The following is an 18,040-nucleotide window of genomic DNA, read 5'->3' on the forward strand; positions in this document are numbered from 1 at the left end:
CCAAGGATACACTCCTTGTTTCCAAAATGGAATGAGAAAGAAAGAAGTGCCCTTCCTGCCATCTTCTCCCATGACCCTTTTCTCCTTCCCACTTTCCCTCCTATTCCTCCTCAAACATGATTTATTTCTGTGTTTTGCAACTCTTGAGTTCTCATCATTTAGTAAATGGTGTTGGCCCCTATTGATTCCTTCCTGTCCTGGACCATGGAGAGTAGTAGGCCTTTCAGAAATTTCAGGTAGCAGCCAAACCCCGGAAGAAGAGAAGGAACACGGAGTCCTAGACCATGTGAGAACCTGAGGTGTGCAGCATTTCCTTCACAGATTCGTCTAGCATATTTGAGAAGTATCTTTCCCACTAGGAGACTGAACTCTGCATCTGAGAAAAAAAAAAACTTAACATATCTACAGGTTTTGACAACCTCTATGAATTACCTAGTTGAGAGGATGGCTCAAGGAGCCTATGGCCATGGTCTGATGTCATTATGGACACTATGAACATCCTTGAGGTTTCCATTGTTGAAGACAGCCCTGATGCCAGCTGTCTCATCATTCCCCATGTTCAAGAGCATCCCAGCATCGCTACCTCAGGATCCCATGTCCTGAATGCAACAGAGTGATTTCGCTGCTGAATTACTATTCATGGCACGGCTCTTCACAGCATTTATTCATCCATGTCCATCCGTCCTTCCAGCCAGCCAAGAAGCTCATGCTTTCATCTTTTCATCCTGAGTACCAACTATGTGCCAGACACTCTGCTAGGCATTTTGGGGAAGCAGAACTGAATAAGATATCATTCCTTTCCTGAAAAATTTAAGCAAGAGGAGAAAGGTAGTGATAAGGAATATACCTTAGCCATAAAGGAAAAATAATAAATCACTTAGAAGAAGTTGAGTGAGATGGAAGGAAAAGGACATCCAAAGCAAAGGGTACAGTTTGAATAAAGGCAGAGAGACATGAACAAAATGCATTGAGGGTTTGAGGAACAGCAATTGGTTTAACATGGCCAGAGCTGGGGAAATGGTAAAGGCAAGCTGAAAGCACATTGAAAGCAAACTTCGTTACTATACTAGGTAGTTTAGACTTCAAAGAGTTGAAAATCTATGACCATGGGACAGGTATGATGACATATTATTTTGTTTATTTTCTTTTTTTTTTTTTTTTTTTTTGAGACGGAGTCTCGCTCTGTCGCCCAGGCTGGAGTGCAGTGGCCGGATCTCAGCTCACTGCAAGCTCTGCCTCCCGGGTTTACGCCATTCTCTTGCCTCAGCCTCCCGAGTAGCTGGGACTACAGGCGCCTGCCACCTCGCCCGGCTAATTTTTTTTTTTGTATTTTTTAGTAGAGACGGGGTTTCACTGTGTTAGCCAGGATGGTCTCAATCTCCCGACCTCGTGATCCGCCCGTCTCGGCCTCCCAAAGTGCTGGGATTACAGGCTTGAGCCACCGCGCCGGGCCTTTAATTTGTTTATTTTCATGTTTCTTTAAAGAAAACTGGCAGCAGCACAAATGTTTTGTTGATGAGGGCTTAAATTTTAGAAAGTGAGACAATTTTAGAAAGGCCAGCTAGAGAGAAATTTTTAGCATCAAGTTTTGCTAAACACCTAGAATTTATTCCTGGAGCTAGTTACCTCCATTTGGGTTGTTACCTGCAAGTACTGACCACGTATATGAAGAAATACTGGTTTAGACCAAGGCAATTGGCTGTATAAGAGGCCTACCCTCATACCAAAAGCCAGTTTCCTTGGTCTAGGCCAGTGTTTACCAGTATGTGTTCTGAGAAAACTAGTTCCATGACATGTTCCATGAAAAATACGATTTCTATTCTCAAATAAGTGAGAGAAACTTGCATATTATGGTCCTGCTCAGGAAGATTTACAGTCCTTATTAGCATATCGCAGGTCCTGGTGAATACTGCAATAAAGTAACCTGAGGAGCTTTGTAACTCAGGATTCCCAAAGTTGATTCAACCACAGAACCTCATTTATTCACATAACACCTGTTATCCTACAAAACCACTGTTCTCTAGAATACACTTTCGAAAACTTGGGTATAGATAAAAACTCTATCCTATAGGCAGAGAATACCTCTAGCTCAGGTCATCATTTTGCAGATGTGTGTGTCATTAAGAATCAATCCATAATGCATTAATGATCAAAAGCAGACCATCCTTACCACATGGTGCATAAGATTATGCTATTAGCTACTAAAGCCACTGAAGTTAATCATGTTGGGTCTGTAATATTGTTGTCATGCACAAAGGATAGGCTGCAAAAGTGTCGTAGGCCAAAGCATGGCTATTGCCCAAGTTATCTAATGTCTGCAGGTACATATTCCTGACCTAAGGATTGTGCTAAAGAAGTTATTTCTAAGAAATATAGTGACTTCCAGCATCATGCAGAATGATCATTTAATATTTTGAATATCTAGACATTTTGCTGTAGAATTTAATAGTCCTTTTATACACTGTCTGACCAACATTTTGACATTTACTCAGAATCCCATCACAGTGCTACCACATAACCTCATTACTAAAGTAGGAGGCCTAGAAATCACAGATTTGTAGAAACCATCCAATGATTGAATCCCCTCTACCTCCTGTTCAGCAGGCAGCAGAGTGTCATAAATAATTAACAATGTGGAACTCAGTTACTGGGATTTCTTCCATTCTCCTTTGGCTCTCTAGACTAGATTCTAAAGACCCTCAGGCTGGTAATGCAAGTGGTAAGTCTCATTTCTGAGAAATGCTGCTTCCTACACACAGTTCTCTGATACCTGAGTGCTTTGACTGATCTGCATAACTGAGGCATGCACCAAGGAGCAGAATTACTCTATAAATTTTGGCATCAATATGTACAACGTGTGACTCAGCACTTTGAAACTCTGGGGATTTTTTTGTTCGGTTGGTTTTTGTTTTAAGAGGTCCTGTGGTATAGTGGAAATCGTATGGTAGACTCAGATACAGAGAGGCCTTGTTTCTAGTCTTGGTTCTGTCACTTACTATCTTGATGACCTTGGGCAAATGACTAGAACTCTCTGAGCCTCAGTTTCTCCAACCACACTGTAGGAATAATAAAATCTTGTTTACGGCATTTTTGTAAATACGTAGAGAAACTGGTACACAGTAGGCACACAGTAAATGTCACCATACCCTTCAGTCCTTCTTTTGTGGATGAAAAATGGTCTTTCTTTGTGCTCCCAGTAACCACTGGGGTCTGTTCTCTCTCTCTGCTGGACAGTGTGGCTTCTGGTTCTTGTTTCTTTGTTCTTTGGTCTCTAAATTACCCTTGAAACAACCCTTGAAATTTCCACTCGATGACCTAAATTGTCATCCCTAAGTTGGTTACATGCATATTTGGTGACACTTTGGAGGGGAAAAGCTTTATGTCTCTCTAACTGTAGTTCTTAAGGGAATTTGCATATGGAAAAACAAGAGACTCCATCTCTTAATTCCTCCAAACCAAATTATCTGGGATAGTACATATATGTTGTACTCTGTCTCTTAGCATTTGCTCTTAGAGAAATATGGTTAGAGAGAAGTAATTTTTTCTAATCATAAAAATTAATGATACTGCATATCTGATACTTGAATGAGTACCTCCTTGTAAAATTTCTACTTAAATCCTTGAGTTTTTAAAGTGTAATAGCAATAGAAAGATTTTATTATTGTTTACTTTTGCTATGAGTGCTCCAAAATCCCTCAGTAGCTCTTGAGAGAGCAAGATGATGTCATAGGCAATATTTTCCAAAGGTAGTAGGCAGAAAACTAAGTACACAGCACACAATAGGCCATATATACAAAGGCAAGTATTTTACAAATATAGTAATTCAAGAAAAAAGTTTCATTTTCACTGGTAACCTGACTGTTTGTTTAAAAACATTTTATTATTTATTATTTAAAAAGAGTGTCACTTGTTACAGATTGTGGGATGTGTTCCTTAAGATCACAAAAATGTAAAATATTTTCTTTTTATATTGAACACATACATAGACAACTAACCTGAGCAAGCTGCTTTTTAGAGACATTTGCACATCTTTTGGGATCACGTTGTTAAGAAGTAGAACTAAGGGAAAAAGACACAGCCACCCAGAAACCGGTAGAGCTTTCAGTTCATCTGTTATTAATATTTCCATGACACAGATATCTAGGAAGTAAACAGAAAATAGCATCGCTATCCTGCGTCACCTTTTTTGGAATCAGGTTCCATTCTTCTCAGTCCAGTTCATCCTTCTGATACTTTTAAGATCTCAACCAAGACATAGAAATATCATATTTTCCCTTGCTTAATACCCCATGGAACCAATGCCCCTGTGGCTGAAGTAAAAATTAATTGTTGAGGGACATTTCAGCCCTCTAGCAGTCAACAATTAAAAACATGTAAGCACCGAGCACCTGCAGAAAACTTGCACTGGCATTTGGATCTAAGAAGAAAATCTGCATCTTAAACAACATGAAAAGTCGCCAGCCCAAGCTTGTGCAGTGAAGTGTCATGCTGGCCACAATGAAACCGAAAGAGACTGATGACTCTCCTCAGGGTGGAAAACGAGGCATGGAAGCTTTGATTAGTGAGCTGTTAGGCACACAGACATTAATTTCAAAGCATTCTCATCTCCAGTCTGAGTAATAATTCTTGTAGTATTATGCAATTGTTTGGCTGCTGCAAGAAATTCAGCAGACTCCAACAAGTAGTCTTTCTTGGTCTCTGAGTGACTGTAACTTAAATTCTACCTCCCTTCTCTTCTCCTACATCTTCCCACTCCCCACCCGACCTCACCCCACACACACACACAATTCTTGTACACTGTGTTCAGAGAGATGCACACACACACATATATATGTATATATATAGTATATTTGTCAATAAAGCAGAAAAGAAGAAAGAACTCCAATTAACAATTTTCCATTTCCCCATCTCACCTCTGTCTTACAAGTAGATAGGAAAAGAGAAAACCCCAGTAAAAAATGGCAACCACCCGCCTCCCCAACTTTACATGCTGCTTCCTATGTTAGAGGACTTGGCTTAGGCATCTGATTGTGGAGCCTGCTAGATACAAGCCCATATTTAGACTGCTACATTCAACAATGTCTCTCTTTCATATTAGAAAAATTCCGGGTTGGCAATTACAAGCATCTCAAAATGACCAGAACCTGAAGAAAGGCTGACTTGCCTCGTTCAAAATGAGGGCTCTGCTCTAGTGGATAGTCCGGAGAAACCTGGAGTCTGAGGCTTAGGAGCTTAGGTTTTTGCTCCTCAACACAGACTTTGACGTTGGGGTTGGGGGCTACTCTCTTGGTTGCTGACTCCTTCCAACGGGACCAATAGTGTTTTCCTACCTCACAGGGATGTTGTGAGGACGGGCTATAGAAGTAATAGTGGTTACCATTCATGTAGTTATGAGTATCATGATTATTGTTTCCTGTAATGCGGCTTGGCATTGGCAAAGTGCTTTTTGATTGTTCTTGATCATATATGATGGTGGCCAGGCACTGACTCAGGCAGATGCAGTGAAGCTCTGGCTCAGTCGCTTGCTTTTCGTGGTATGTTGCTGGGAAGAAACTTTGCTGATGGGACTCAAGGTGTCACCTTGGACAAGAAACAACTGTGTCTGTCTGAGGTTCCTGTGGCCATCTTTTTTTGTTTATTAGGCAATTCGTATTTCCCCCTTCGGTTCTAGCCTTCCAGATCCCTGCCAAGGACCTAGATCTTAGCCTCAGGCCCCATCACTGAGCTGAAGGTAGTAGCTGATCCACAGAAGTTCAGTAAACAAGGACCAGATTTCTGCTTCTCCCGGAGAAGAAGCCAGCCAACCCCTCTCTTCAAACACACTGGGATACTAGAGTCAGACTTTCCCTCTTACATCTAGCCTTACTGTAGCCACACTCCCTGATTGCTCTTTCACATCACATGCTTCTCTTCGTCAGTTGTGAGGCCCTCTCATTCTTCTCCCAAGCCAGACTCAAACATTATATTGATGTCAAAGAAGAATCACTTAGAGTTTGGAATACCTTGTTCTCTCTCTGCTCCATAGCTTCCATATTGAAACCAGTTTCTTTCTCGTGGAGAAGTGGAGTCTGTGAAGCCAGAGACAGGCACATACGAGAGTCAGAAGCACTCTCCCTGACTTGCCTGGGGCCTGTCTTTCCCACCTTCTTCTCCAGTTTGTCTAAACTCTCTCTCTCTCTCTCTCTCTCTCTCTCTCTCTCTCTCTCTCTTTCTCTCCCCCCCCTACACACACACACACACACACACACACACACTTTTTTCTCTTTCCCCTGACTCAGCAACATTCTGGAGAAAAGCCAAGGAAGGACTTCAGGAGGGGAGTTTCTCCTTTCTCAGGGCAGAATTTTAATCTCCAGACCAACAAGAAATTCCCTAATGTGGATTGAAAGGCTAATGAGGTTTATTTTTAACTGCTTTCTATTTGTTTGAATGTTGCATATTTCTGCTAGTGAAATTTTCCCTTAATAAAGCCATTAATACACCAATCGTATTTTCTTATTTACAACAGACTGAGAGAATTAATGCTGTTAACATTGGACCTTTTTTCTTTTTTTCTGTTTTCCTTTTTTTTTTTTTTTTTCCCTTTTTTTCTCTCTTGTTTGCTTTCCAGGTCATGCTGACCTGTTCAGCTTGGACTGTTTCACATTTGTTTTTAATGTCAGTTTAAATGTAATTGTAAAAGCATGTATGCTCTAAATTCATGTAGTTACTTTTTTCAGTGGAAAAGCCTGGTATTCGAAAGCATTTCCAGGCTCCGCAATTTCATATGAGCAGGTTTTTGGTAAAATCTTTTGTCCCTCACTCAGGATGGTATCTGGACAGTGAGCCCCTTTCTTCTGGCTCAGTAGTCAGAGAGAGGAGACTTGGAGACAGTTTCTGCCGGATCCTGTGCTTTGGCAAGGATGTGCAGCATTGCATATCATTCTATCATTAATTACGTTTACTCCTCCATGAACTAAAAACCATTAGACTAAATAGTCCAACATAAACCTTGAAAGATAAAATTTGATATTCTTTCGCCTGGCCATTTCTCTGACCCAGAATTGGGGCTGGGAGGGGAATGGAGACTTGGGGGAGAGAATCAAGGAGGCTTCTTGCCTGGGGGAATTTGGCATGCACTTATTAATCCCATTTGGTTGTACTCCCTACTAATCCCTCACTCCATACCTGCCAAGGATTGGCTTTGCTCCCTGCTTCTCATCCCTGTCCTAGTTCTTCCTCAACCATCTCCATTTCCCACCACTGATCCTTCTCTCCAGTAAGATGCTATTCAACCTGATGAAATATAAAGAGTAGCACCACCCTGGAAGTCAGGATACCTTAGTTTTAGCTCCTGCTCTACCATTATCTAACTGTGTGAACTTGGGTATGAGTTAACCTTTGCCCTTTAATCTGAACAGTCTTTAAGAATTGGTTTATAGGAGAAAGGAAGGGATAGACAAGATCCAAGGCCTTTGAACCCTTTTTTGGAAATGAATCCTTTTCTTCAAACAAAATTTGACTCAGAGTCCCAAATATAGGTACAGAATAAAATGCTGCTGTTCTTGTTTGAAAGGTGGTGGGGTGCTTGGAGCCACATGCTCAGGCCCACTTTGCCACCTCTCAGGAACCCTCGAAAAAACTTATAGGACTCTTGGGGCTCTACCATTGTACTAGACTGATGTCTGGGGAGTCTTCTAACTCCAATTTTCTCTTCTGTTACATTTCAGTCCTTGTGAAAACTCTATATGTTTCATCAGTTCACTTTTTCAGAAAGTTCACCTGCTTGGGGTAAAGGGCATGCAGTGGAGAATGTGGGGCTCAGTAACTAGCAATAGTAAAAAACATCATTGGCTGGCTTACATAATTTACTCTGTTCTAAGCATCTTAAACACATACTCATCTGAAAAATCACAACAACCTTGTGAGGTAGATCCTGTTATTATCTTAGGATTCTGAAACCTGCCAGCTTGACTCTCAACCTTTGACTTGAGACCAGTCGCCCAAGATGGAAAGTTATACTTTTCACAGTTTACTACCGTAAGCAGTTTTTCAGAGTGACTTCTAGCTAGAGATCCATTCTTAGAAAAAGTCAGAACCTGCCCATTAGCATGCACTATCACCGGGCGCAGAGTACCTTCACTGGGTTCATCCCATTTCCTCCTAAAAATAGTCCTATGCAGTAGTCAAGTCATATCATCACCATTATATAGGTGAGAAAGCTGAGGTGTAGGAGAAATCAAGAGATCTGTTCAAGGTTACACATCCCATAAGACTCTGAATACCACCATCAAGAATAATAAGCCTTTTATGTGAAAAGCATTTTAGAACTTCAGTGTCATTATTGCATTCTGCCTCCTGGAGTTCAGTGCACTTTTTCACCATGCTTTAATCTTGGAGTCCTGGTGGTACAGAATCTGCCTTCTACTCTCAGGCAACACCATAGTGTCTTTATCCCTCATAACAAACATATGATTTAAGTAATGATATTATCCCCATTTTACAAATTAGTTAACTGAGATACCGAGAGGCTAAGTCTTGCCCAAAGTCACAAAGCTAGTCAGCGATAGAGCCGGAGTTACAAATGAGGCAGCCTGACTCCAGAATATTTGCTCTTAACTACTACTCTTTATACATATGTAAGGAAACTAAAAGCCAAAGAGGGAAAGACGTCCCTGAGGTCCCACATTGAGTTCCCCGACTCATCCAGTATTCTTCTGACCTTCTAATCCTAAAGTTATACAGTAAGGTCCCTTGACTCTAATCCTCGTAGATGGAAAGATGGCTGGCATGATTTAAGCTACAGGCCACAAACTGGCTTTCCCGGAGCCAGAAATCACCTGCAGAATTCTGTTTGTCCAGCACAGTGTTTGTTTAGAAAATTGACATAGACTGCCCCTAGGCAGGGCATCAATCACTGTCACTGTCCCCAGCCCTCCCTATTTATGTTTGCCAAGCTTTTTTTTTTTTTTCTCATTTATGTGTCTGCCTGACTTGTGAAGGTATTTGAGTTTATGACTTTTAGATTTAAGCATTGGAATATATAAGCACTGCACATACACACATACTCACATGCATTCACAAAAGTATAGCCTAGTCTAGCTTCACAAAGAATTTGTAGCCCTACACCAAACACACCTTTATGTTTACTTAACATTTAGAATTAGATTTAAGATCTGAATTTAGTTTCACAGGCATTCAAGTGTGGAAGAATCTCGGTTATTATTTTTTGTTTCATACTGTTTCACTCTTGCTTTCCCTGCTGTGTCTGGACCCCTGTCAGTCCTGCTTTCTGCCATTCTCCATGCCTGAGTTAGGGCCCCTGCAAGCCACTCACTCATTAATCTTTAGGAATAGATGGAGAGTGGAAATCAGTTTGGAGGGTTCACCATGTGCCAGGCATCCTCTCATTTAGTTCTCATAAGTGTCCTAAGAGACAGGTGGCAGCACATTCGTTTTATAAATGAGGAAACTAAATCTTAGAGAAGCTCAACAAAGACCTCAAAGTCATTAAGGTACTAATTAACGGAGCTGGGATTTGAATGCAAGATTGTCGGACTCCAGAGCCTATTCTTTTGCCCTATACCACAGTTCCTTACAAGGAAGATGTATTCGTTTTCTATTACTGCATAACACATTGCCACAAATTTAGCAGCTTCAAACATTTATCAGCTCAGTTTTGTAAGTCAGAAGTCTGGCACAGCATGGCTAGATTCTCAGTTCAGGGTCTCTGAAGGATGAAGGTGTTTACCAGGATGCATTCTAATCTGAAGCTCAGGGTTCTCTTCCAAACTCATGTAATTATTGCAGGATTCAGTTATTTGTGGTTGTAGGACTAAGGTTCCCACTTCCTTTCTGGCTACCAGCCAAGGGCCATTCTTAGCTCCTGGAGGCTGCCCTCTTTCCTTTTCATGTGGACCCCAACACCTTCAAAGCCAGCAACAGAGACTCTTCCTTGTGTTGAATGTTTCTCACTCTACGGATGTCTTTCCAGGAGAATCCCAGTCCTGTGAGGGCTCACCTGACGAGGTCAGGTACATCAAGAATAACCACACTTCAAATTCAACTGAATTAGCACCTTAATTACATCTGCCTAGTTTTTTCAACAGCACCTAGGTTAGTGCTTGACTGAATGACTGGAAGGAAGGATGTGTATGCTCAGGCCTCAGAATCTTGGGGGCCATCTTAGAAGTCAGCCTACCACAGACGTTGATTGCTTTCATGTGTCAAATTTCATAGTGAGATAGGGAGAACAGAAATATCCTTGACCTTAGATAGAGCGATTCAAACTTTCTAAGACTTTGGAAACTTCACATCACTTTCACCTTTCCCTTGATCATGGTTGAGAAGGCCTATGTCTTGGAGTGGCAAGGAGTGAGACTGGAACAGTACCTAAAGGTTAAGGAGACTAAAGAAGTTACAGATTGGTCACATCTGCTCCTCCCTAGGAATGAGCCATGGAACCTGATTTGAATTTTTTTTTTCTCTGGTGCTATAGAGATAGCTCCCACAGGGGTCTAATGCCCCAAGGCTGAAAAGTTCGTTCCCCATAGGATCCAGGCATGATATCAGACCAGGTGTTACAATCTCCTAAAGAGGAGGTATGGACAGGAAAGCCCCTTGCCAATGACCCTTTCTTGTCACTGCTCTGACTCAAGACTAATAGGGCAGAGATAGTGAGCAACTCACATACTACTAAAACTATCCACTTATACTGCCCCCTTTCTCCTTGCTTTATCACTCCATTTAAGTAAGCCAGTGAGTCTCTGCCTTGACACAGTGGCAAGCTGATCTGTATCTTATATGGAAGAATTAGATTTGACTCTGGGGCTCAGGTGCAGAGGGCAGGAGGGGCATAGGGGTGGCCCTCATGGAAGAAAACAAGTCCTTGGATACTGAGTAACAGCTGAGACTAGCAAGCCTTATTGTCCAGGATTCCAAGTCGTCTAGCAACATCCTTGCCTCTGCTGCAGAGAGAACAGAGGATCCCCCGGCAGAATGAATGGAGTCTGATTTCAATTACGTTCAGTATAGTCACTCTCTTTAGGCAGAGAAGCCAGAACACCTGGTGCAGCTAGGGCCACTGTGGTCACAGGGACAAGCACACTACCTGGGTCCTGGAGGCAAGTGGGAATGCAGCTTCTCTTCCTTAAGCAGATGCCATATAGGCCTGGGGAGGAGAATGTGAGAATACCAGCCAAGTTCTCATTGGCACTATACGGAGAAAGGGGAATTATTTCATCTTGATGGATTCTCCCCACAGTCTCTGCACATATTGATCTTACTTGTAATGAGTTTGTTCAGATTCACGAGTCATCATCCCAGGGAGATCTGAGTCATTGGTGGGAAAGTCGAGGTGACAGATTATATCTCGCTGATCTCACTGTCACCAATTGCTCTGTGTGTCCCTCCACCTTTTGAAAAAGCCCATGGAATCATTTGTGTATAATTAATTTGGATTTATTTCTTATTTATCAACAGCTTTAGTGGGGTATTGTAAATGGGAAAGCTACCCCAGAGAACAGTGTACATTCACAGTATTATTCAATAGAACTTTCTGAGATGATGAAAATCTTCTATATCTTATGTTGTCCAGTATAATACAGCCGCTAACTACATGTAGCTTTTGAACACTGAACATGTGGCTAGTGAGACTGAGGGATTCTATTTTTAATTTTTTAATGTTGTAATTAATTTAATTTTTTAAAAGTTTTGCTTTCTATTTTATAGCTTAATAATTAAACTAAACTTACATAGCCCACATGTGGCTAGTTGGCCACTATACTGGACAGTACAAGTCTAGAAAGATCTCAGAGAGACACATGCTGAGATACAGCAGGAATAGGTTAGTCAGAAAGAGAGCCAATGTAACATAGGGAATTCTGGATTGGGAATTAGAGCCCTGGCTCTAATCTCAGCTCTGCCACTAGGTGACCTTGCCCTCTCTGGCTTCAGTCTCCCCATCTTTAACTTGAAAGGTTAAACTAACTAACGTCAAAAGTCCCAAAATCGTGGCTATGGACTGAATTCAATTTGGGATACATAAGTTTCAGGAATTTTTTAAAAAATCTATTAATGCCTTCTAGGTGTGTGTATGCACGCTTACAGGCATGTACCCATGCACAAGCATGGGACGGCAGTAAGGCATTCATTCCAGTTCACCAGTGTACTAACCATTCACACATACACACACACACACACACACACAGACACATACACACACACGCATGCATACACACCCTACTGTATTGCCTATGTAGACCCTGAAGGTCTTTGAATCTGTCACCATTGGATAAGATAATTTCTAACGACCCTTCCCGTTTTGTCATGCTGAAAATCTTTAAGCCACTATAGTGTCCCCAATCTATTTCAATTTGGGCAGATGACTGGAGTATTCTCATAGCTTCCTGTCTCTTCCCCTCTGAATTTGATACTAGTTATGAAGTTTGGCGTCAAGGATGAAGAAGGGAGGCAGGGAGGATATAACCCCAGCCCCACTCCTTAACTCCGCTTTTGGATTAGAAGTAGCGTTCAGGGCTTCAGATTCCTTGGGGAGGAAGTAGAGATAATATGGGCTTTGTAATCAGAAGATGGGGTTCAGATGATTGGGTTCTCACTTTTTCGATAGCTGTGTTACCTCAGTTTATTCATTTGTAAAATAGGGATAAGAAATATCTTTAACCTCCTAAGATCATGTGGAATTAAGTGATGTAACGTGATGAAGCGAGGCATGCAGAAGGCCCTGAAAAAATAATAGTTACCCTTAAGGGAACTAAATGGTCTGGCAACTTGTGAGCTCAAAGCTAGAAAGGCCCGGTGATGGGGAAGATGGGGTCTTTCTGCAGGAACTACAGCAGGGGAGCAGAACCTGTAAGCCACCAGTCTGTGGAGCTGTGTCCAAGAACTCATGTTTGCAACAAGTTCACCAAATTACAAGATACTGTGGGGTCCAGGCCTCTAACTCAAGAAGATGGTCTTGGCCCAGATCATACCTTGCAGCCTGTGCCTTTGGTGGGATGTGAGTGTTGGCAGTGGCTATGCATATCTCCTTATTACTGGCTGTGCCCAAGCCCTGCAGAAATGATTGTTGGACAAGGTCATCTTGCACTCAGGGTTGGTTTTCCAGGCTTCCTTGTTATTTTCCCCTTAGTTCTTCTGTGCTCCTCTTGCAACACCAACCCCACCATTTCCCTCTTCCCTACCTTAGTTGTTGGTCCAAACATGTAATCCATTCTTGCAGTGATTTATTGAGTGATACCGTAACTGGAGTTTGCATTGAAGGACTTATTTTTCTAATTAGAACTAAAAGTCAGTTCCAGGCTGGGTGTAGTGGCTCACGCCTGTAATCCCAGCACTTTGGGAGGCCAAGATGGAAGGATTGCTTAAGGCCAGGAGTTTGAGTCCAGCCTGGGCAACATAGTGAGATCCCATCTCTACAAAAAAACATGTTAGCCAGGAGTGGTAGTGTACACCTCTGGTCCCAGCTACTTGGGAGACTGAGGAGGGAGAATTGCTTGAGCCCAGGAAGTTGAGGCTACAGTGAGCTTTTATCATGCCACTGCCCTCCAGCTTGGGTGACAGAGGGAGATCCTCCCTCAAAAAATAAATAAAAACTACAAAAAAAAATGTCAGTTCCAGGTTGTATCTTTTTTCACAGGGGCCAGACACAGATGAGGAGTAGGTTTTGTTGTATTTATCCATTTAAATTGAGCAATCAGCTTCTCTCTTTGGTTTATACCTTTCTTATTTATTATTATTATTTTAAAAGGATTAGAGATAAAGTGCTTTATGGTCTTTCTCAGTGCAACTGCTTATGCTAGACCTCAGAATTATGACCTCTTCAATTATTTATATTTCCGTCTTTATAAATACTGGAAAAAATAGTACAAAGTAAACATCGGGATGCCTAAGGACCTCTAAATTGTGTGTGAGCACCTGGGGAAGATGGTTCTTAAGGTTTGAGTTTTGGATTATTGTGGTTGTCTTAAATAATGTTATTTCTATCATTCCTTCCAATGGCTGTCTCCTAGCATGGTTCCCATTTTACAGACTGATGGTAGAGGCAGAAAGATTCTCTCACTTCTTTGATAGTATTGAGGATTTCAGCCTTTCACCGCTCCTCTCCCCTTTGCTAAAAAAGAAAAAAATCAATATGTATGTTATAGTGTATGTTCAACTATGAGCAACTATGTGTATTCAATGAGAAATGGAATACCATAAAATTACCATAGTTGAACCAAAATGATAGGATAGAATTCGATAGTCTGAGGATGGAAGGGAACTTCAAGGCCACTTTAAAAAACCCCATTCCTATATAATGCTTGAATTCTTAACCACTGTGCATCTAGTATTTGATCATTTCCAGTGATATGTGTGCCTGGCAACTTTTCCATCTCCCAGCGCTTTAACTATCAAAATGTATGTATGTGTGTGTGTGCATGTATGTGTGTGTGTTTAGAGACAGAGAGAGACAGAAAGAGAAAGAGAGATTAAAATCCAAGTCACTGTTCTTTCTGGGACCCAAAAAACAAGTCTAGTCATTCTCCATTTCTAGTCTCTTTCCCTAGCAATCGGCTAGACATGCTAGACATAGACACATGTACATCACTCCTTTGATTTACAGCATTCAGTATTTGTCTATCACTTATAAGATAAAACCCATACTTACTTTTTATTTTTATTTTTTTAGAGACAGTGTTTTACTATGTCACCCAGGCTAGAGCATCAGTGGCACAATCATAGCTCACTGCAGCCTAGAACTGCTGGGCTCAAGCAATCCTTCCACCTCTGCCTCCTGAGTAGCAGAGACTACAGATGTGCACCACCAGACCTGGCTAATTTAGTTTTTTACTAATTTTGTGGAGATGGTGTAGTGTCTTGCTATGTTGCTCAGGCTGATATTGAGGTCCTGGCCTCAAGCACTCCTCCCATCTCAGCCTTCCAAAATGCTGGGATTACAGGTATGAACCACCTTACTCAGCCAGATTTCTTAATATGATATACATGCTCCTTTAAAATCAAGCACCATCTTTGCTTTCAACCCCATTATTAACCACTTTCCCATATACGCAACATATGCTTCAGTCATACTAGTCTCTGGTTGTTCCCCAAACACTCCTCAGTGCTTTTGTTTATGACCTTTCTGCCCACCTTTGCCTGGTGAAATCCTCATCAATCTTCAAATTCTAGGTCAAATACTATCTTTCATATAAAGCATTTTCTAAACCCACCTGTGTAAAAAGATTAGTGGTTTCCTATTTTGTTGATGCCTCCATTGCAGCATTTTCCAGTCTGACTTTTTCTAGAATTGACTGTGGCAAGGCTACCAGCCTGGGCCAGGGCCTGTGTCTTTTCTGTCACCCAGAAGCAAAGGTCTAACAATGGATATCTGCTGAATGAATGAATGAAAATGAATCATTAATATAGTAGTAAATGAGTTAATTAAAGGTTCCAGGTATGAATACTGAAGCCTGCATTGAGGCAGAGCTGAATCCAAGACTATGTTAGGTTGGTCTGGCACAAGAATCAGAGTTTTCCTCTGCAAGCTATGAAAAATTTGGGTTTAGCACGGATTTGGGATGACGAATTATACATTCAACCAGTGTTGAATGAGCACTTGTCCTTAAGGAGTTTAGAGTCTGTGACCAGGGAGAATGATGATTTTCTTAGCTCGGGCAGTTTTTCTAACAAGGTAGTTGCATTGTGTGTTTTTGAACACTGATGATAAATTCAAGTTTCTCTTCCTGCCCCATAGCCCGGAAGCTGAAGAAACTTGGTAATCTGAAACTACAGGAGGAAGGAGAGGCTTCCAGCACCACCAGCCCCACTGAGGAGACAGCCCAGAAGCTGACAGTGTCACACATTGAAGGCTATGAATGTCAGCCCATCTTTCTGAATGTCCTGGAGGCCATTGAGCCAGGTGTGGTGTGTGCTGGACATGACAACAACCAGCCCGACTCCTTCGCAGCCTTGCTCTCTAGCCTCAATGAACTGGGAGAGAGACAGCTTGTACATGTGGTCAAGTGGGCCAAGGCCTTGCCTGGTAAGGAAAAGGGAAGTGGGAGCATGAGATAAGGGGGATCATATTTAGTGAACGCTCCTATGGGCCAGCCACCACGTCTGGTGCTTTTCTGCCCATTAACTCAGGTAGTCTTCATCGTAACCCTATGGGAGAGGGATTGTTATAAATCTCACTTTAAACATACAGGGATTGAGACTCAGAAAGCAAAGAGAAAGATAATATTATAAGGTGTCCTATGTGGCCCACATTGATGCACAGCAGTCATGCTTTCACATTTAACTCACAGAAATGGTCAGCAAAATTTCCCTTAATCACAAAATCACATAGACATATCCATATATGCCTTAGGATACTCTTCTATATTTGCACACACAGGCTCACCCCAAAGATAATCTCCAGCCTGACTGACATTCTGTCTTCAGTGTCACCTTTAGGAACTATATCATGGGAACTCTCATAATATGATATGGTAGAAAGAACATGAGGTTGGGAATCAGAACACTTCAGATCTACTTTTAGTTCTGCTAGTAACTTATTGTGTGATTCCTTCCCCTTCTGGGTCTCAGTTTCTCTATCTGTATAATGTATAAGGCATGGTTTGTACCAAATTGATGGCTTTCAAATTTTGCTTCGAGAAATGCTTTGTGCACTTTAAACTACCTAAGGAATCATAATAGGAGGAAAGATTAGGTGATAGTGAAAGAATTATCAACTGTTGGTCTAACAGAAGTTGGATAACAGAAGTTCCCCAGTGATGGGGAACTCACTTCTTTCTTATGTCATCTGTTGCTTAAACAAGTCTGGTTATTAAAATATTACAGCTTAAGGAATTCTTAGAGATCCTCTATCCAATGATTCACAAACTTTCATTTAACAGCCAAGTGCTTTATTTCTCAAAAGAATTGTACACAGATATGAGTGGAGCTAGTTTATTTAAAGCCAGAGTCTGTGGCTTGGGCCTCACCAGTTCAGCCTCTTTCTCTCTATCCCAGGGAAGCCCCCAGGTCACTCTTGCAAAATCTTAGGGCTCCGAGGAACACAGTTTGAAAACCAGTGAAGTATATGCTCTTTAAAGGTTCTCCTAATCTTGCAATTATGATTTAAAGACTCTTTTGGAATAATAACAACTAAACCTTCTCTTGTGGAGTCAAAGATTAACCGGCCTTTCAATAATAACTGCCATTCAGGTAGAAATGTATAGTGAACAGAGCAATTTTGTATATATTACCTGAATTGATTCTTATAGGAATCCTATAAAATGAGATTCTTTCTCCTGTTTTACAGACCAAATAGGGAAGCTGTGAGAATAATGTGATTGACCTATAGTTACATAGTCAGAAAATAGCAGGACCAGAACTTGAGCCCAGGTTCTCTCCTGATTCCAAATCCTCCCTTTATTCCACTCCACCTGTAGGCTGCAGCACCACTGCAGTTCTGTAACTCTGGGCTTTACAGTGAGGGGCCAAGGCTTCACTGAAGGCCACTTGGGTCATACTGTGGGCTTGCTGCATTTGAAGACATTGCATGTTGGCTGTCAAGTCTTAGATTTGTATTTCCAACTCACAGGTTAGGCCTGGTCACAGCCCTAACCATCTCTTGCACCTTCTCAGCTTGGGAAGCTGAGGTTGACTAGGCAATAAGATCACTGGGAAGGAAACCCAAGGACTCTGATTGGATATGTTCTGTGCCAAAGCAGAGGGTTCACACAGAGAGGAAAAATATAAAAAAGAAAAAGGAGAAAGCTGCTTTAATTCTTATCACTTTTTCATCTGGATATTTTGATATCATGTGTTTGACAAAGATTCAAAGTTTAATCTTCCCAAGCAGTTTCCAAACACTTATCTCATTTTATAAGTTACAGAGCTTTTTCATATATATGATCCCAGTTAATCCTCACAACAATTCTATGAATCATAGAGACTATTATTTCCATTTCACATGCCAAGGCTCAAAGAGGATAACTAACTTGCTCCATTTGGTCACTTAACACATGGAACCAGAACTTGACCTAGACCTTCAGGTTTCTAAATTGGTTATCTT

At 41.4% G+C, this 18,040-nt stretch overlaps 1 protein-coding gene across 1 annotated transcript in view; it reads left to right on the top strand.

The window, feature by feature from the left end:
• Positions 1–18,040, top strand: part of AR (androgen receptor) — a 164,048-nt gene that overhangs the window by 135,730 nt on the left and 10,278 nt on the right. Inside the window, 1 exon segment of the mRNA NM_001032911.1 lies at positions 15,734–16,021. Within this exon segment, the coding sequence (NP_001028083.1) occupies positions 15,734–16,021 (288 nt within the window).

This window comes from Macaca mulatta, chromosome X, assembly GCF_049350105.2.
Source record: "Macaca mulatta isolate MMU2019108-1 chromosome X, T2T-MMU8v2.0, whole genome shotgun sequence".
NCBI lineage: Eukaryota > Metazoa > Chordata > Mammalia > Primates > Cercopithecidae > Macaca > Macaca mulatta.